The 21412-nt window shown below is 43.9% G+C and overlaps 1 protein-coding gene across 1 annotated transcript in view; it reads left to right on the top strand.

Annotated features, from left to right (window-relative positions):
* The first annotated feature begins 332 nt into the window (after positions 1-332).
* Positions 333-21412, top strand: part of MSANTD1 (Myb/SANT DNA binding domain containing 1) — a 35262-nt gene continuing 14182 nt past the window's right edge. Inside the window, exons 1-2 of the mRNA XM_082264301.1 lie at positions 333-799; positions 19556-19822. Of these exons, the coding sequence (XP_082120427.1) occupies positions 546-799; positions 19556-19822 (521 nt within the window). The 5' untranslated portion in view covers positions 333-545. The remainder of the gene's footprint in view (positions 800-19555; positions 19823-21412) is intronic.

Here is a 21412-nt window from a genome sequence, read left to right as displayed (position 1 = left end):
GAGAGCTTTCTTTGTGTGTATTTGGTCCCCCTTCCTCTCTCTCTCTTCCTCTCTCCCTCTCTCCTGCTTGCTTTGGAAAAAAAACTGCAATAAAGAACTTAAAAGCTTCTTCCAGAAGCCTGACCCCAAAGACTGTGCAGAGCTTTCATTGCCGAACCCTTTTTTTTTTTTAAGTGTTTAAAAGCTTTAATATTGAAGGCCTGTCAACTTTGTCCTGATTATTTGGCTTTCAGTTAAAAGGTTTTTGTTGTTGTAGCTTATGCAGTTGCTCTGTTGCTATGGGAACGTGACATCAATATGACGTTTTCCTGTTTAAAAGCTTTTAACTAAATTCCAGCCTGTCAGATGTAGGCCCCATTTTATGCTCTCAGACTCAAGCTGTTGCAAAAGGGTTTCATATGCTCTGTTGTCATTCAAAGACATCAGTTCTGCCTGAAGCATTGGGCTACCTTTACGAGAGAAAGAGGGGAGGGGGGGCCCTCTACTTAAAAGGTGCCCTGTGTTGGCAGCCCTTTTAAATCCCCTCTCAGCTGGCACTGTGGGCAATGGCTGCGGCTGAGGTACCAGGTTACCTGCTCTCCTCACAGAGCGAGAAGCACAGGAGAGCCCGCAACTGGACGGACGCAGAGATGAGGGGTCTCATGTTGGTCTGGGAGGAATTCTTTGAGGAGCTGAAGCAAACTAAACGCAATGCTAAAGTTTACGAGCGCATGGCGAACAAGCTTTTCGAAATGACTGGAGAGCGCCGCCATGGGGAGGAAATCAAAATCAAAATCACCAACATGACTTTTCAGTACAGGTAAGCTATGTCTTATAGTTGTTTTTATTATTACCCTCCTATTTGGCATTGGGTATCAGGCAAATTACAGTGTGCTTGCGTGGGGTTAAAATGGGGTTTTCCATTTTAAATCTGAACTAAATGTAAAAAATAAAAAAATAAACATCACAAACAGGCAGGCTTTTTATTGCAGAAGAAGCATGCAATGTCTTTTCTGCAATAAGGTACACTTACCTGCCTATTTACAATCCTCTGCGAAATGTACACTGAGCTGCGCATGCACAACTCAGTTCCCATTCCAGACGCAATGCTAGTGTGTCAGGCAAACTGCACTCCTACACCGGCCAATCAAAATAGCCGAAGATGGGTACCCAGAAGAATCCAGGAAGAAGATGCCAGCACCGATGAGGGACTTCGCGGGTATTGGATCGTTGGAACTAAGCAAGTATTGTGGCTTTAGTTACACTTTAGGATGACTTCCATAGTTGTCCTGTTCTAAGACAGAACTTGTAGACTGATGCTAAACTCCAGGCAAAGATTGAAATTTACTATTACCAAAAGTATTGTGACGCCTGCCTTTATACGCAAATGAACTTTAATGGCATTCCAGTCTTATGCCTCGTACACACGCAGCGATTATCGGCCGACCGATCGGCCGTCTTTTGTCCAGTGTTGTTGTGTTGGTTGAAATGTGCTCTAGACTGCACATTAATTTTTTCGGCCAACAACAACCAACTTCAGAAGTGATGTCATGTGATGGTTGACTTTCCGTGTGTTTTTTCTTCTCTGAGCATGCCCAGTCTTGCTCATCTGATTTTTGTCTGCCGAAATCTGTACTGACTGACGAACAATCGGCCGTTCTGTTGACGGCCAACAAATTTTATAGCATGCACACCAGATTTTGTTCGGCCGAAAAGTCACAGTCGGTTGTCGGAAGCATCATACTAACAAGCCGACAATCGGCCGATCGGACGTTGGCCGAAAATTCACAGCCAACAATCGTTGCGTGTGTATGAGGCATTAGTCTATAGCAGGGATCCTCAAACTATGGCCCTCCAGCTGTTGCAGAACTACACATCCCACGGGGCATTGTAAAACTCTGAAATTCACAGACATGACTAGGCATGATGGGAATTGTAGTTCCTGAACAGCTGGAAGGCCATAGTTTGAAGACGCCTGGTCTATAGGGTTCAATATTGAGTTGGCCCACCCTTTGCAGCTATAACAGCTTCAGCTGTTCTGGTAAGGCTGTCCACAAGGTTTAGAAGTGTGTCTAAGGGATTGTTTGACCATTCTTCCAGAAGCCCATTTGTGAGGTCAGGCACTGGTGTGGAGGAGAAAGCCCGGCTCGGAGTCTCCGCTCTAATTTATCCCAAAGGTGTTCTATTGGTTTGAGGCCAGGACTCTGTGCAGGAAAGTCAATTCCTCCACCCCAAACTCGCTCATTCATGTCTTTATGGACCTTGCTTTGTGCACTGTTCCAAATCATTTGGTGGAGGGGGGACTATGGTACGGGGTTATTTTTTCAGGGGTTGGGTTTGGCCCCTTAGTTCCAGTGAAGGGAACCCTTAAGGCATCAGCATACCAGACATGTTTGGGGATGGCCCCTTTCAGTTCCAACATGACTGTGCACCAGTGCACAAAGTAAGGTCCATAAAGTCCTGGATGATCGAGTTTGCGGTGGAGGAACTTGACTGGCCTGCACAGAGTCCTGACCTCAACCTGATAGAACACCTTTTGGATGATTTAGAGTGGAGACTACGAGCCAGGCCTTTTCGTCCATCATCAGTGCCTGACCTCACAAATGTGCTTCTGGAAGAATGGTCAAACATTCCCATAGAGAGTAGATGACTTTAAGACTATGAGATTCCAGTCACCTGGTATGGCCATTACAAGGTAGCCTCACTCACACAGGCTGTTCTTCTTTTGTCCACTCATTTATTTTACATTATAGTGAATTTAGCAGAGAGGAAGAAAATACTTTGATCTGCTTTCTGTGTAATATTTGTCTGTATTCAGGAGTGAACAAGAAAGAACAGGGAAGCATGTCGGTACAAATGTGACCTAAGAGCACTTAAGGGATGCATTTAAATGCAATCTGTATTCTGATGTTCTATACATTGTGTATTTCTATGTAACCATCAAAATATTATTTCAAAATGCTTCTTTTTTAGTTTAAAAAAAAGCCTATTTAAGTAATAAATTACATTTTTATTGTATATTTATCTGTATTAAAGCCCAAGTTAGCTTTGAGACTCATTCCAGGCGCATCAAACCCAAAGATCTGTGATGTTTTACAGTTAACTTTCTTTATAAAGCAGCCACATCCTGAGTAGAAAAGCCTGTCCCTTGGCAGCATAATGTAAAGAAGGACACTTTATGCGATTAAGCCATAGTCTCTGTGAAGATGTGTCCCCACTCAAGCCACACCCACACCAAGCCCCACCTACAAATTGCAGCTCAGCTGCATTGAGGGAGCATTTAAATATTTACCGCTGCATAGCCTGCATGGAAGTTTCCGACTTCTTTCTGTAGAAGAAACTGGGCACTTCCAGGTTTAATGGTGGATGTCATCTTTATGAATCTTTATGATTTTATTAAAGCAGCGGGCCTGTGTGCAAGATCATGATTTGGGCCCTAATGTCAGAGAAAAAATTGTTGGACACGGTGAACATTGGGTGTGGTTTTCAGGGGCTGTAGGTAGCGCCTGCTGGTTACATAGTGCAGTAAAGATGCCCGATGACTGAGAGGTTAATTGCCTTGAGTAGAGAAGGGGTGTGGGTGAGAGAGGGGGGTGGGAGAGGGGAAAAAGAGAAAGGGGGTGAGAGAGAAGAGAGGGGGGGGTGAGAGAGAGAGGGGAGTGATGGAGAAAGAGGGAAAAGGGGGTGAGAGTGGAAGAGAGAGAAAAGGGGAGAGAGAAGAGAGGGAAAGAGGGGGAAGTCAGAGAGGGAATGCGTGAGAGAGGGGATGAGAGTGGGGGGGGGGGGTAAGGGAGGGGGTGAGAAAGAGGGGGGTGGTAAGGGAGGGGGTGAGAGAGAGGGGGGGTTGGTGAGAGAGGGGGTGACAGAGGAGGGTGGGAAAGAGAGAGAAGGAGGGGTGAGAGAGGGGGGAGTGAGAGAAAGAGGGGGGGGGGGTGAGAGAGCCCCCCCCCAAAAAAAAATTACACTTGTTTAATCTTCTATAGCTTTTCAGATGCCTGTAATGTACCCAGATCCTTTTTAACAGGGTTCCCTGATCACTACATTAGCCCTGGTAAAGGAGTCAGTGTCTTGTCATATCATCTAATCACTGAATCCTCTTACCTTCCTGCCGGCTCCATCACCAGCTGCAGTAGCAAGGTACGACAGCCCGGGACCCTAACCCGCTCCACCGCTACTTCACAGGAGGTGAGCTTCCTCCAGCAGTAGTATGGATGCTGCCGCCAATTCCCTCACCATCTCCCCCAGTCCCCTGCTCATCCTGCCTCCTCATCTGTTAACATCTCGCGCTCCCCTCACCTTCCCACCAGGTCCTGCTCCGAGCCAGATTCCTTTCTAAAAAAAATGTCAGGCAGACACATTATTTAGATAGACCTAAATATACTGCCCCTGTATGATGCGTGGAGCCTCTCATGGGGCCCCCTACTGACCCCGGGCCCTCGGGCAGTGCCCGAGTGTGGAAATGGTCAGTCCGCCCCTGCTGTACATCCCCTTTTGAGTCAGCACTATAGCTCTTCAGTCAGCAGGGAGCATGAGCTTTCATGAGTGCAATGATATAAGCAGGAGGGGCGTCGGAAAACCTGCCCAGAGACACCACTGCTTCAGCACAGAGAGCAAGGGCTTTCTCTACAGCATGCTGGTAGGGTCTGACTTTTCTACTCAGCCTGTGGCTGCCTGCTTTATAAATAAAATGAGCTGTGAAACTTTGAACACCTTTAGTTTTGAATAACCTGGAATGTTTTTTACTTGAAAGTTTAATTGGGTTTTAAATATAAAAGTTATGAACTGAGACCTTAAGTCAACCGCAGGCCTTCAAGTTTACAGCTGCAATTCCAAAAACGTTGGGGTGCTGTGTAAAATCTAGATAAAAACAGAATGCAATGATTCGCAAATCTAGCATATCAAATGTTTAAACTGAAAAATGTACCATTTTAGGGAAAAAATAAGGTCATTTTGAAATTGATGGCAGCAACACTTCTCAAAAAAGTTTGGGACAGGGCAAGAAAATGCCGGCAAAGTAAATGGTACTAACAAGAAAGAGCTGGAAGAACATTTTGCAACTAATTAGGTCAATTGGCAACAGGTTAGTAACATAATATGGTATAAAAAGTGCATCTTAGGCCCCTTTCACACTTGTGCGACTTAAAAGTCACGTGATTTTACTGCGATTTTGCCATCGCGATTTTGACTAGACTTGAAGCAATGCCTATGTCTTTGGACCTCAAAACGCATTAAAATTGGCCAAAAGTAGGGCAGGGACTACTTGGAAGTCCTTACTTGAAGTCGTACAGATATGAACGGTACTCATTGGAAATCATGGAGAATGACCTGCCATGCGACTTTTCAGTCCCAAATCGCAGGACAAGTCGCACAAGTGTGAAAGGGGCCTTAGAGAGTCAGTGTCTCAGAGGAATAGATGAGCAGAGGTTCACCAATCTGTGAAAAGCTGCAGCTAAAAATTGTCAGTTTTAGAATAATGTTCAGTGTAAAATTACAAAGAATTTAAATATATCATCATCTACAGTACATAATATAATCAAAAGATTCTGAGGACCTGGATTAATCTGGGTACGCAAGAGACAGGGCTGAACCACAATATTGGAGGTCTGTGATCTTCGGGCCCTCAAATGGCACTGCATTGAAAACCGGCCTGATTCTGTGATGGACATCACTGCATAGGCTCAGCAATACTTTCAAAACTCACTGTGTATACAGTTTATTGTGCCATCCAAAAGTGCAAGGTAAAGCTCTATCATGCAAAGAAGCCATAGCTGAACATGATCCAGAAATGCTGCCATCTTCTCTGGGCTAAAGCTCCTTTAAAATGGTCTGTTGCAAAGTGAAAAACTGTTCTGTGGTCCGATGAATCAAAATTTTATATTCTTCTTGGCAAATATGGGCGCAGCATCCTCCGGACTAATAAGGAGAGGGACTTTCTGTCTTTTTATCAGCACTCAGTTCAAAAGCCTGCATCACTGATGGTATGGAGGTTGTTATGGAATGGGCAGTTTGCACATCTGGAAATGCACCATCAATGTTAAAATGGGACAACGTTCCTCTCCCAAAACTTCACCAAGTGTTCTCTTTAGTTCTCAGATGTTTACAGAATGTTGTTAAAAGAAGAGGGGATGCTACACCATGGTAAACATGGCCTTGTCCCAACTTTTTTGGAATTGGGGTTGTACTTTGCCAGCTTTTTGTTTCCCTGTTCTTATGTTTTAGGGACGTGTTGCTGCCATCAATTTAAAAAATACTGTATTTGTTTCTTAACCACTTCCTGACCACCCGCTGCCTTTTTTACTGCGGCAGGGTGTCGCTCCTGCGCAAACCGACGTAGACCTACGTCGGTCGGCCGCGGGAAGCTAGGGGGCGAGCGCGCGCCACCAGCGGCGTCCTCCCACCCGATTGCCGCCTGACACCCGCGATCGCTCCCAGCTGAGAGAGAAGGGCGGTCGGCTGTTGTAAACACAGCCGACCGTTCTTCTCCCTGAAATGATCATAGAGCCCATGTGCTCCTTCTTTATAGGATCACATGTCTCTACAGTCATTTCACAAGCCACGACTCCCCACAGTTAGAATCACCCCCCAGGCTCACATTTAACTCATTGATCACCCATAGGGTTAACCCCTTCCCTGCCAATGTCATTATTACAGTAACAGTGCATATTTTTAGCACTGATTACTGTAGTAATGTAACTGGTACCCCCAAAAGTGTCAAAAATTTCAGTTAGGGGTCCAATCTGTAATGTCGCAGTCCCAAAAAAAAAGCGCAGATTGTCGGCATTACTAGTAAAAAAAAAAAACAATAAAAATTACATCATTTTTTTTTCGTAGTTAGTAGGAGCGATTACATTTGCGCAAACCAATCAAAATATGCTTATTGCGATTTTTTTTTTTTTTGCCAAAAATATGTAGCAGAAAACAAATTGGCCTAAATTGTTAAAAAAAATTATTTTTTAATTTTTTTTGAGAATATCATATAGCACTGAATGTGAAAAATGTTACTTTGTTTTTCAAAATTGTCACTCTTTTTTTGTTTATAGCGCAAAGAATGAAAATCGCACAGGTGATCAAATACCACCAAAAGAAAACTCTATTTGTGGGGAAAAAAAGAACATCAATTTTATATGGGTACAGCGTTGCACGACCGTGCAATTGTCTGTTAAATAACGCAGTGCTGAATCGCAAAATAGGGCCTGGTCATTAAGGGGGCAAATCCTTCCGGTCTTAAAGTGGTTAAAATGGTACATTTTCTAAGTTTAAACATTTGATACCTTTTCTATTGTGAAAATAAGTTTATGAGATTTGAAAATCATTGCATTCTGTTTTTACGTAGATTTCACACAGCATCCCAACTTTTATGGAATTGGGGTTGTAACTCTCAAAGCACAGAGCCTGTGAACTTCATGCAAAAATTAACTTCAGCTAAAATGCTATTTTTCCCTATTCCCTCTTAGCCCTTAATCCTTACTATAAATCCTTGAGGCCACCCCTAACAGTTTACAGGGGAGAAATAGTAAGGTGAAATAGGAAAGCCTAGAGAGCCAACCAAACGTACTATTTATATAATAGATCAGCCTTTCCAAAGAGGTCTCGTTGGAAGGCAAATCATGGTATGCCCAGGCTCCTCTTGGTTCCTGCAGTTTACGCTTGCTTTCAGTTCATATGCTTCATATTAACTATAAATTCTCTTTACCATAAAAGTAAATGCCTCTCATCTTGTGGCTTGCTGCAAAACTACAATGTGTAGACTAAGTGGGGGAGTAAGGGCCGAGGAAATGCATCCTCTTGTCAACTGCAATATATCTCTAAGGGGCCACCATTGCAGGGACTACGGGGGAGTCAGGTAGCAATACTTCTACTTTGGCATCATGGTTTTTTGGAAAATGATATCAGAAAAAGAACAGCAAGGAGACAAGGGTAATGAGCGCATTACACTTCTGTCCTCGAATTCTTCCAGTTCTTCCTTGATTTCAACTGAAGGTAAAATATGGTTTCATCTGTCAAGTGGCTTCCATGAGGAATTGTGCGATTGTCTTATTCCTTTTCATTTAAAGCAGGCATGTCCAACCTGCGGCCCGGGGGCCACATGCGGCCCGGAACCCCAGGCAATGCGGCCCACTGCCCCCTGACAATTTTTTTTTGCTGGGGAGGAAGGGAGTCGGGTCGGGGGCATGGCCACATCGGCTTCCAACTAACGGTAGGCAGAGGCTGCCTCGGATGGGGAGGGGGGGATGTGAGCATGTGCAGTGTTTCTGACTCCTACCACCATGACCACTTCAAATCACTGAAGTGGTCATGGTGGTTAGAGTGTTCCTTTAATATCTCTCAGAAGAAGTAAACCTCTGTATACTGATTCCATTTCATTTGATCATACTCTAGTTGTGTTAAATTAGTGCGGGGGGGGGGGGGGGGGTGCGGCCGCGCAGGAAGGGTGCAGCGGCATTTTATTACTTATATACCTTAACTATAGTACAGTATATATTTTATATGCGGCCCGAGAAAATTTCTCTACACTCAATGTGGCCCAGAGAAGCCAAAAGGTTGGACACCCATGATTTAAAGCAAACTGTCCGTTTCCCCAAGCACATACACCTGCTATCTACAGAACCCCTCCATCTGTGGTTTAAAGCTCTTTCTTTTCCCCCAAATAGACACCTTAAGCAAACTAACACCACTAATAATATGCAGATTTTAAATGTCAGCAGCTAAGCGGTCATTGCCAATTGTAGCCTCTTCCCCTGGCCGCTGATGTATACAGGCTGTCACTGGAAGGTGGAAGGTGATGGTAGGCTGCGATAAATATTCTGGTCTCATCTCCTCTATGTTGTAAAAGAGACAAGATTGAAACACCCAGTGGGAAATAACTGGGTCTCAGGGTACAAACTGAAGCAACGTTTCATTCACTGAATATGCTTGTACAATGGTTTCTGAGCATATAGCTTATATTTGGCAGCACTTTCTATAAACATTGGCAAAGGAAAAGGTTGTTCAATGTTCACATATTTTCCATGAATTTTAAGCTGTCTATTTACTACAACCTCAGCTCCGAAAGGTTTTACCCCCTTCATGACCAGGCCATTTTTTTGCTATTGAGCACTGCCCTACTTTAATTGGCAATTGCTCAGTCATGCAACACTGTAGCCAAACTAAATTTATATAATTGTTTTCCTCCAAATAGAACTTTTTGGTGGTATTTGATCACCACTGGGTTTTTTATTTTTTATTACATAAAAGAAAGACAGAAAATTTGGGAAAAAAAATACTAGATTTTTTGTCTTTCTGCTATAAAACATATCCAATAAAAAAAATTAAATGTTATTTACTTCAAAAATTTAGGGCAAAATGTATTGTGCTCTTTGGTAAAAAATCCCTATTTATTGATAGGTTTGCGTGAAGTTATAGCATCTAAACAAAATGGAAAATACACTGGAATTTTTATTTATTAATTTTTTTTTCATACTAGTAATGGTGGCGATCAGCAACTTATAGAGGGACTGCGATAGTGTGGTGGACAATCTGACACTAACCGACACTGGGAGAACTGACTAATTGACACTGACTCTAATACAGTGATCAGTGTTAATATTATACACTGTCACTGTACTAATGACACTGGCTGGAAAGGGGTTAACATTTATGTATCATCAAGGGGTTAACTGTGCGCTTACAATATTTACTGTACTGTTTTTTCTAAACAATGTGCTGTTTTTTTACTCCCTGCTTTTCAGGGAGAAGATAAAAAAACAGCACATTGCTGCGGTCTGTTGAGAACTTTGTGTTGTTTACCAACGCAGAGCCCTCTTTTTCCATTCACTCAGCCAATCAGTGGGTTCCGGCCATAAATCATTAGCCAGAACCCACTGATCGGCTTGTGCTGTAGTGAATAACAGCATAGCATGTACGCGTACGTGATCCAACGCAGCAGGGCTGTTTTGCCCTAGTATATCTGCTTTAGGCGGTCCGAAAGCAGATAGTTTACTATTACAACCTGTGTATGCAAAAAAGAAAAATTTTGTTAAACAAATAAAACAAAACCCACATCTGAGAACACATCACATTTGCAGGTATTAAAACCGTTATCTTGGACTTTAAAAGAGTTATTCAACTTTTCTCAGCCATCACCTTATAGCAAACCCCCCAACTTTCTAAGAGGGAAAAGAGGGGCACCCCAATAATGCCGATCGTAAGGACTCAGTATGCAGAAATTGATTGAGGAAACCCACAAGTTGTTTATACCACTAATTTTCATTCATACAACAATAAATGTAAGATTTTAGCGGACGAATGAAAGATTTAGCGTGGTAGAATCGTTTTTGTAGTTAAATAATACATTGCTTAATGAGGAATATATCCCTAGAAAACAAGAGGGACAAATTAGAAGGAAAGAGGGACAGCTATGTTATAGTAGTTTTGTGCTTCACTGAGCCTTGTGGAGATCTAAGATGTGGAGAAAATAGAGCGCTGAGCGATTATGCTGAGATTATAGTGCGTTCAGCAATTTTCAACACACAGACTTGAGGAAAATGACTTATTGCACTAATAACACAGTGACTGCAAATTTGTCCCTCCATCTCACAGTAGGCTAGTATGTATTACAATTTACATTAATGTAGCGCTACTCCTGCAGGAGCCGCTTGAATAATTGTGCCCGGGTCTCCCACTGATTAATCCACAGCCAGTTTCAGGGTATTTTCACACAGCCAGGTGCACAAAGTCGGTTCTGTCGCCCCCGCACAGAAGGAGGCGGGGGTCACTTATTCAGCAGGTGAGCTGGTGGGGGGTGATGGAGGGCCAAGTTTAAATTCTTCACGCCAACCGTACACAAATATGCGGCCTCAGGTTGAAGGGGTTGTACCGGGGTGATGCCTGCAGGTGCAAGCTTCACCCCGGTACCATTTTTTTTTTCCAGGATAACAACCGATGTGGCTAAAAAGCCGCTCGGCTGTTAACCCAAGCAGTGGGAGGGGACGTTCCTCGCCCCCCCCCCCCTCCCGCCGCCCTTTGTGGCTTGTACTCTCCCATCTCACCGGGTGGCCAGAACGACCAGCCAGCACGTCGGCCGGGTGGTCGGAGATGGTCTCAGGTCTAGTAACCCGGAAACAATGCTTTTAAGTGCAAAGGAGGGATTTGGGATCTTTTAGACCCCAGATCCCTTCATAAAGAGTACCTGTCACTGCCTATTACGGTCACAAGTGATGTTTACATTCCTTCTGACAGCAATAAAAGTGATCAGAACTTTTTTTTTTCAAAGAGACAGTGTAAAAAAATAAAATAAATAAATAAGAAAAAAAAATTATAGCATGCCATCCCTCCATGCTCGCGCGCAGAAGCGAACGCATCTGTAAACAGTGTTCAAACCACACATTTGAGGTATCGCCGCAATCGTTAGAGCGAGAGCAATAATTCTAGCACAAGACCCCTTCTGTAACTCTAAACTCTGTAATCTGTAAAAAAGTTTAAAGCATTGCCTATGGAAATGTTTAAGTAGTTTGTCGCCATTCCACGAATGTGTGCAATTTTAAAACACGACATGTTAGGTATCTATTTACTCGGCGTAACATCATCTTTCACATTATACAACAAAATTCGGCTAACTTTACGGTTTTGTTTCTTTTTAATTCATGAAAGTGTATTTTTTTTTTTATTTTCATTTGAAAGACCTCTGTGCAAATACTGTGTGACTCTCTAGGGTCCCTGCTATTTTATTTATTTATTTCAAGTACTTATATAGCGCCATCAATTTATGCAGCCCTTTACATATATATTGTACATTCACATCAGTCCCTACCCTCAAGGAGATTACAATCTAAGGTCCCTAACTCACATTCATACATACACATACTAGGGCCAATTTAGACAGGAGCCAATTAACCTACCAGCATGTCTTTGGAGTGTGGGAGGAAACCTATGCAGGCTCGGGGAGAACATGCAAACTCCAGGCAGGTAGTGTCGTGGTTGGGATTTGAACCAGTAACCCTTTTGGTGCTAGGGGAAAGTGCTCACCACTTCACCGCTGTGCCGCCCAACCACTACACCACTGTTCTCTGCTAAAAAAAATATAAATAATGTTTGGGGGTTCTAAGTAATTTTCTAGCAAAAAATATGGATTTTAACTTGTATGCAACAAATGTCATAAAAAGGCTTAGGCATGAAGGAGTTAAGCTGTCAGCCACTTGATTTGTCACAGGGACTCACTCCCCCAAGGAGGTGTGACTATGAAGGTGCCATGAGGAGCTTTATTGCTGAGGACTTTAAGGCTCATGTCATTGCACAGAATCTGGCTCAGAAGGAGCTTATATGAAAGGCTACTCATTCCTGTGTCCCACCTGGGAGGGGAAACCCACAGGAATTGCCAGGACTTTCACAACTTCAGTGCATGCTACAGAGGAAGGTAGCAATTGAGTATGGGTATGAGTACCCTTATGTGCTTTGTCCTGTGACGGAAGAGGTAGAGGCATTAAGAAAGCAATGGGGCGATGAATATGTATGGAATTTTCTATATGTGCCGAAACCTTGCCACAGCTCTCAGTATGCTACTTTCTGGGGAAGGTTCCAGAACCATAAGACTGAGTGGAGTGAAGGACGCTTCATTTATCATGACCATCTGGTCCTCCGGAGAGCAGGATGAGTGTTTCACGTTAGGGATTGACCGATATTGTTTTTTCGTTTACCGATACCGATAATTTGGTCATTGCATATCGGTATCGGCTGATATGGGCCGATATTTAGAACATTAAAATTTTTCCAAAATAAACACGATCCCCTGGACGGATGGAAAATAGGGTTTCCATCCGTCTGGATTTCACAGACAGGATCGGATGCGGATGGCAGCGGGTGTCAGCGGACATGTCTGCGCTGACATCCGCTGCCCCATAGGGATGCATGGGGGATTCGATCAGATCCGCCTAAAATACTGACAGGTGGATCTGATCGGATCACTCGTGTGAAAGGGGCCTCAAGGATTGTTCTTCACATCTTAACTGCATGAAAACTGATAGGAAAACCGCACTTGCAGGGACATCAGTTTCACATCATCTGACTGTGAATGATGCATAAATTGCTGCAGTACTGCACTCCCTGCAATAATTTTAAATCACTACTGCAGTGCAGTCAATGCAAAACTGCTAGAAAGACACCCTGTCACGCACTTCCCCCAAACTTATACCCACTCCCAGAATCCTTTGCAGCCTAATCTGCCTTCTGGGGTAGTTACAAGTTGGGATGTGTCCCCTGATTGGGCTTCCCACAATGCCCTATGAGAAGCCACTCACAGGAGCCAGTAAGGATACTTCTCCCTTCAGCAGGCACATCTGGAAGCCCTGACACTCCACCTAACAAATCCCAGCCCTGCTGTTAGGCAGACAAGGCCCACTATATCTTTACCTAGCACCTACCTGTAGGGTGCTACACTCACCCCACACCAAATGAGTCAGGTCCCTCTGACTCTGAGGCAGCCGCCTCCTATCAAAAACTCTGCCAAAAATCCCACAAACCTGGAAAAGGGGAAAAGGGAAAAAACGAATGTACAAATAAGTTAGCGTGAACAAATATATCTTTACAATCTGCTGTACATGTATATACACAGTTTAAGGTGCATGGTACCTGATGCACCCCCACCAAATAAACTCATTTGGTGGTGAACAACAAGAAAAATACAGTGCAAACATCCTGTCTATCTCTAAGGTGGTCCCACCTGTATAGAGAAAAAGGAAGCAAAGGTTAGTCAATCTCGTCACATAGAAATCACATCACTCTTCTAACTCACTGAACAGTTGAGTGGAAAGACCCTTCTCCAAACTTCAAGGACGACCTTTCCACTCCCTCCCTGACTGCCTCTGCCATCCAGTGTCTTGACACGCCGGGGTCCTCTCTTAACTTGAAGAGCTTTTCCCCTAACACTGACTATCTAGAGTCTCCAGACAGAATCCTTTTGTATGAAATGAAACACAGCGCCCTCTGCTGTCTCTTTGAGCACTTCAGTAAGGAAACAGGGCAGGTCACAGTCTATCATGACCCACAGTCCTGCTATGTCAAGGAAATTTCACAGGGGTCCAGCAAGGCACTCCACACCAAAGTTCTTGACCATTCACGAACTTTGTAGCAGTTTCTTCTGTAAAGACTGTGGGTGAAGTCCCACACAGCCATTTGTAATCCATAAAAGACCCTGGCCCGATGGCCTAAGAAGGTCTAACTATGCTACACTTGACTTTCTCTCCCAAAGACCCTGGCCCGGTGGCCCAAGGGGTCTATAATATTTCAACAGATGCAATTCAAAATCAGCATTATATTTTCAACAAAAAATTTCCTTGGTCAGTTGTGGTAGCCGGCCGGCCACACAAACTTTCTTGTTAAGTCTCTCCTTCCTCCTCTAGCCACTGATGAATACAGATGAATTTATTCTCTCTCAGATATAGTACTCTGGATGAGGTATTTGAACATATTGCCCATTTTCATTTTTGACCCGGATGGACCAGGCTTGTCTGGAGGCATCTGGGCGACGGACCTCCACCCTAACTATGTAGATGGAGCATCCATAATACCACTGAACCTTGACCCTTTTAAATTTCTCCTTCAATCCTTCCTCTGGAGAATCTCGGTACCACTTAGGGACAAAGAAATAGTCTCTGTATTTTTCCACTAATAGCATGACCTCCCTTGGAGCATATGGGTAGTCATAGCCATACTCCAAGGCAACTTTCTTTTGCATCCACCTCTGCATTCTTGACAGTCTGGGGAGGGTTTTCCGGTTACCTCTCCCTGGTGGAGAAAATGGGGTATGCACTCTTTGGATCATCTCCTCATAGGCAGTGTTCTGATCCCTGGCCCAAGCAATATTTCATGGTGGGGTGAGGTCTGGGACCCTTGTAACATAGGCCCCACAGAACCCCAATTGCTGAGCCAGTTCCCCTCTCTCAATAGCCTCCTTGGCTTCCTGGTCTAGGGGTGCAATAACTTTGGGACCTGGGGAGCTACTTCCAGTCTCTGATCCCCACTCCCATTCAGTCCCCTCAATTGATCCCCAGTCATCCATACCTTCTTCCACAGAACCATGCTTCAGATAGAAGGATGGGGAGTCCACTCGAACAGGGCATTTCTCACCCTCGCTGCTGACGGGGGGAGGAAGACACCTTGCTATTTTATTTATTGAGGACTGAGGCCTGTCTCTCACATAACTGCAAGCTTCTTGGGACAGCCCTCGCTCTTCTCTGCTCTGAGCATCAAATCTCTGCATTGCCCACATTGAACCCACGCCTGCACCCTCAGAGTAATAGTGGCACATTGAGGATGTACCACTCCCAGGAACTCACGACCTCCTCCGGTGCATAACGTGAGTCCGCCGTCTGGCACCATCCGGATACCGGTATCCCAAACTAGCGGGGGATCTGGCAGGTAGACCTGCTCTTGCCTCTCCGCAGGGCTCTCAGCCACTATGGTAGCCATAGCGGAAACACTCTTCTCTCCTCCAGTGAACAACATATTTCCTCCTCCTACACGTGTCTCCCGCACGGCGGCGCCCGGAGGAGGGGGTATTAATAGAGTCCCCTGGGTCGCTCCGGATTGGCCAGAAGTTCCTGCTATCTCCACCCATTCCCCATGTTTGGCGGTGACTCCTCCCTTTGTGCAGAGCTGTTCGTGGCGTGCTTTCCTGCGCGGTACTGTAACTCTTCCCCTGCCATGCTGCTGCACTGAAAACACTTGGGAAGTAACTGCAAAGCAGAGTATGTCACTTGCTAGACATACATCCGCCCACCCTAATTGCACTAGGGCCTCCACTGCCCTTTTCTTGCCTAAAGCCAGCTTCCCTCTCTTGCTCGGTTAGAGCAGCATCCCGCCACCGACTGCACGGTCGATACTCCTCTTCCTTGTCACACACGTGCAATTAACATCTTCCATACTGGCTCCGGGACTAGCTCCACGGCCCTCCTCGGCTTGGCCGACTACAATACCCACAGTATGTGTGCATCAGCCATAAAGAATAAATGTCCTGCTATCAGATGCACGGTCAACATTCTTCCACATAGCTTGCACCACCACCCGGCCCCTGGCACCTCTCTTCCCTTGCCCCTGGCCTCCATTTTCACTGTCCACACTGGGACCTCCGAGTCCACTTCTCTGTCCTTCACTGGACCCTTGACGCCATTTGCACTGTTCACACTAGGACTCCTTGCTATCAGGTAGCTACTGCATTCACGCATCCTGACATACTTGTCTCCTGCTTTCCACTTTCTGACAGCAGAATACATCTCATAATCCATATGAAGAGTCTTGGTCACTTTACAGTCTTTCCTGGAGCATTTGCGTTGCCACAAACATCCCTCTCTGTGGGCCTCTAGTCTGTCCACTCTCCCTGCCTCCCGCAGTCACAGTCTCACACCCGGCCTGATGCTGATGTAGCAGTTCCGGACACAAAAATTGATTTTTTGGACTTTTTCTTGCGCCTTTGCCAAGGGCAACTGACCCAGTAACTAATGGCAAAATTCCAGACGAGCCCCCCAATGTGGCCTGATATGGGTCTGCCATTAGCACCGGAATCCTCTCCAGCCCATGTGAGCTGAGTCCCCAGGTGTGACAATTGAGACAATTGAGACAATGACAACTCCGGCATCTTTGTTTGTGGTTTTTATTATAAATTAAGGGGATGGGAGAAGGGAATGAGTGGAATACTCCTCTCGGCTTGAACTAATTACAATTGGGACTTTGATCCTGGAAAAATGCCCGTTGGTGCTTCCTTGACGCTAGCCAGCGCCAGCCAACGCTCACTGACTCTGAGAACACTCTGTAAAACAGAGGAAGTGTTGAATCATCGACCTATAGTCCAGTAGATCCAAGACTGAAAACTGTAGAACTCCTGACACTGCTTCACTGTGTAAGTCTTTGAATACTTTTCCCCCGCCTGGTACAGCTTGAGGTGTTTTTCTCGTCCTCCATGTTTCCCTCCTTGTTGGTTGCCAAGCAAGGGTCACATTAGAGGCCTATAACAATAAAAGTGTAAATAATCAGCGCAATCCTCAAATAAAGTGATAAACACAAAGCTGCAAGCAATCAGTGCCAAACACAAAACACAGTAATCAATAAAATAATATTGCTGCGCTAAGTGAATAAAATAATAAATAATATCGCTTAGAAAATCATGTGACAAATAGTGTGGTGATAATCATAAATCAATATGAATCAAACAAGCCAAAATGTGAAAAGTCCCAGTATTCAATAAATAAATAAATAAAGTGACTGAATAAATGTGAAAAAAGTCCCAATACACAGTGCAATCTCAGTGACACATGAATAAAGGAATCTCCATCTGTGCAAAATGTGCTGCATGCTTCACTCCCAGTGGTCCAGTGACAAATAGTGAGATTAGCAGCTCACCTCAGATGGAGACTCAAATGAGTCAAAACAAGCATATAGATAAGTATCCACAGTCGCCTGGTGATCCCCTCTGCCTTCACCTCCAACCAGTCTCTCAGGTCTCAGGGATGCAGTTGTAAAACATACAAAATAGGAGATCTAATGCTCTCTTTTTTGATCAAGGGGCTATTTATTCATAGGCATAAGAATCGCACTTACATTATTAGGCACTTCAGCCGTGCCAGCTTCCACAAGCCTTCAAAACCACTTCCTGGTACCTCCGGACCGGCGTAATGACGTGCAGGCTCCTCCCCCGTACGCGTTGCATTAGAGGCCTAGCCCGGGGTGGGTTCTTCTGGGCTATGCTAGGCACCTTACAAAGGGTCACTTTGTTACACATGGGGTACCTTTTGCTTTGTGCTATTTTCATTAATGCTCTGGGACAAAGCAGAGGCTGCAGTGAGGGAAAACTCAACCTTATGGTGGTCCTCTGCTCTTAGAGATGAACGTACACCATGTACATTTTCACTGCAACTGTTCTCCAGTTAACTCTTGGTTCCCCATGAAAATGTGCACCTTCTCTGCAGGAAGCAACCATTAAGTGTGATGTGGAAGGGATTTGAATGAAATGCCGTAACTATTTCAATGGGTTTTAAGTGCGAATACTCCTTGGTGCAAGGTGTAGCACCTTAGAATGTGAGTAGGACTACCTAGTTGTGTATTGTTTTAAAATTTAAAGGTTTTACACTATGGCGAATCCTCCTTGTTTTCCATATGATTCCTCTATGTGAAACCTGTGAGCACACCCTTAATTTTGGTGAGAGGAGCGGTGGATAAAGTTGCTGAGGAGGGGTGACACCCTGGTGATATCAAGTGTGGAGGAACTCTAGAGCCGCTGTGGACCTCTTGATGATAACTTACATTGTATGACTTACCTGTAGCAGGTGGTCATGTGTAGTTGGTAAGTTCTCTGGTGTGGCGGTGGTGGATTACTGGAACACTTTATTGAAGACTTCCAACCTTGTTTTGAGGAATATTTGCACAGAACTATAGCACTTTTTTGGTGTTTATTATGCACTTATAAGAGACTACTATAGATACTTTATAGAGCCTTTATATATTTTTTCCTCTTTAATTTGTTTGTTTTTTTTTTTTTTGTGAAATACATATTTGCGCTATTTTTCTCAGGACACAGGCAATAGCTAGCAAGGCAGCGCTGCATATAGCGTGGTTGTGTAATAGGTATGTGTGACAGAGACTGAACACAACTATTAGGTACTTAGGGCCGCACATTGCTAGGGAGCCAAGGAAAGAATGCAGATGTGAGCCATAATCGGAAGTGCCAAGTTCTTTAGTAGGATTGCAGCTGATGAAATATGTGGCCACTGGGCTCTCACTATGCAGTATAAGGGTGGGAGATTGTATTTGATTGGTGCTTAACAGGTCATGTTTCAAGATTTTGTAAAGCAAATGCATTTATATTGCTAATGGTATTTAGGCTACATTTACCTGGGTCCATTTGCCCATGCACTGTAAAAACATTACGTATTTTTGGTGTGTGATGGATGTCCTACAGCTGCCTGTAGAACTGAATAGGTGAAGGCAGTTGTATGCAGCTATGCACTGCTATTTGCATAAAGTAGTGCATGTGCACATACGTAATACACCTAACGCACCTGTGCCCGTGGCTGCTTCATGCAAATAGTGGTGTACAACTGCCTTCACCCATTTATGTCTGTTAGAGGCTGTGAGCAGCTCCAGGGCACCCAGCACATCAGAAATACACAATGGGGTTAATTTACTAAAACTGGAAAGTGCAAAATCTGGTGCAGCTCTGCATAGAAACTTTCCAGGTTTTTTTTTTTTTTTTGTCAAAGCTTAATTTAACAAGCTGAAGTTAGAAGCTGATTGGCTGCCATGCACAGGTGTACCAGATTTTGCACTCTCCAGTTTTAGTAAATCAACCCCTATGTCTTTATGCTACACAAGCAAATGTGCCCATGTACATGAAGCCTTATTATTATTGTTATTATTATTAATAATTATTATTTTGTTACTTCTATTATGGTATCATTCTAGGATTGGCTGCAAATAAAAATGTTCACAGGTTGGAAGTGCCCTAATATATTGCTTTAAAATTAGATTTTTCGTTTTGTAGCCGAAGTTTGCAAATCTGGAAATGCTACATTTTTTTTTTTAATGTTCTTTCTTTATCACTGTGTCTTATTAGAAAGTTAAAATGTATGACGGATGGTGAATCTGTTCCCCCTGACTGGCCTTATTTTAAAACCATTGATCATATCCTGTCTAAACTGCCGGAACAGACAGACGGGAAGTTACAGCCTGGGCCTTCCACCTCTCAGACTGAAGCCTCGCAATCTCCTTCGGTCAAATCTACACCCCTCTATCTGCCCTACAACCAGTTCACATATGATGAGGGCTGTTTCCAGGATGACAATTCAGAGAGTTCCACAAGTCTGCAGTCATACAAGCAAAGGTAAAATACTGTACGTATTAGTGGTGTGTTTACCCAGAAGTTGGAGGTGACATGCAGCAAGGGATTATGCCAGGCAATATACTGTATGCTCATTCCTGAATGTTTAAGTATTTTTAGACATGTGCTGAGTGAAAAAATGTGTTTGGTTTCGATTCATTATTTACATAAATTCACTTTGACATTCAGAGCACTGGGCAAAAATCACATTGCATCATCACCAGCCTCGGGCCTTCGCGTATATACTGTCCGAATAAAAATCCATCAGGTTACTTAAAGAAAGTACAGACAAAACCACTGACCTAAATCAGTGAATCAGCGCTCACTGTTCCAACGGGATAGAGGAGACCACACTATCGGTGGAGTTACAAATAAATAAATAACTAAAGGATAAATGACCGAAGTGACCGAAAACAGGAACCGGAAGTGGCTGGCTTCAGCGTCATCTCCGGCCACTTCCGGTTCAGGTCTTCGGTCACTTCCGGACACCAGCGGGCACTAGCGAGGCTGCCCATCCAGGGAGCCTTTGCTATCCGTAGGTCACAGTTTATCCCGGACCGTGTGTTTCACCTTAGTACAGGACCGCCTTTTAGACCTCACAGCCCAAACACACCATCTGGCTTCACTGCGGGGATCTTCCACCGATACCATACAGGCTGTCCCTGGATTATCTACATGTAAGTTGCCATAATAAAGTTGTCATTGTTTACTCATCCTTGTGACTTGGCGCCCTTGCTTTCTTTCTTTACTAAAGAAAGTGGTGGGGAAGGTAATGGATTTTAGAAAAAGAATAGTGATATTGGCGGGAGATTTACATTTTTGCATGAATCCACAAATAGATAGTATGTCACATGCATCAGTGATTGGCAGCCATTAACTGAGGAAGGTGAAGAAGAAATTATATAAAGCCCAGTTGGTGGATACATGGAGGGTGCAACACCCAGGTGTTAAAGACTACACATTCTATTCGCCAGTGCATGGGACGTACTCTAGATTGGATTACGTTTTGGTAGATCATAGACTGCTAGACTCCATAATTAAAACATCTATAGCAATAATATCGCTATCAGATCATGCCCCAGTAATAATGAAGATAAAGATGATGGATACCCAAATGAGGATAAGTAATTGGAGATTAAACGAGGAACTAATACAAGAGAAAAAGGTAAAAAATAAAATAAAATGGTGATAGTGCCGAAAATTCTTTCTAAATTCCAGATGCTACCAATATATATCCCACAGACTTGCTTTAAAAAATTTAACTAAATGATAACAAAGTATATATGGCAGAATAAGAAACTGAGAATTCAGCTCTCATTACTAAGCAAAGATAAAGTACATGGGGGCCTAGCGGTACCTGATTTCAAAAGATATTACAGGGCCGTAGTATTATTACGATTGATAGAGCGGAGAAAAATAAGAAGTGATAAATCATGGGTGAAAACTGAAAACACACATAAAACACGGTTGAGGGATAATATATGGGTACCACATAGGTATAGTAAGAAAGATGGGCATACACACGAATTGACTAGAAATGTGTTAAAGGTATGGGATATAATTTACAATCAAAATGGGACTATAATTCACCAT

The sequence above is a fragment of the Pelophylax lessonae genome (assembly GCF_965119305.1).
Source record: "Pelophylax lessonae genome assembly, chromosome: 1".
Lineage (NCBI taxonomy): Eukaryota > Metazoa > Chordata > Amphibia > Anura > Ranidae > Pelophylax > Pelophylax lessonae.
The sequence above is the reverse complement of the archived record's forward strand: the minus strand, read 5'-3'. Positions and strand labels throughout refer to the sequence as shown.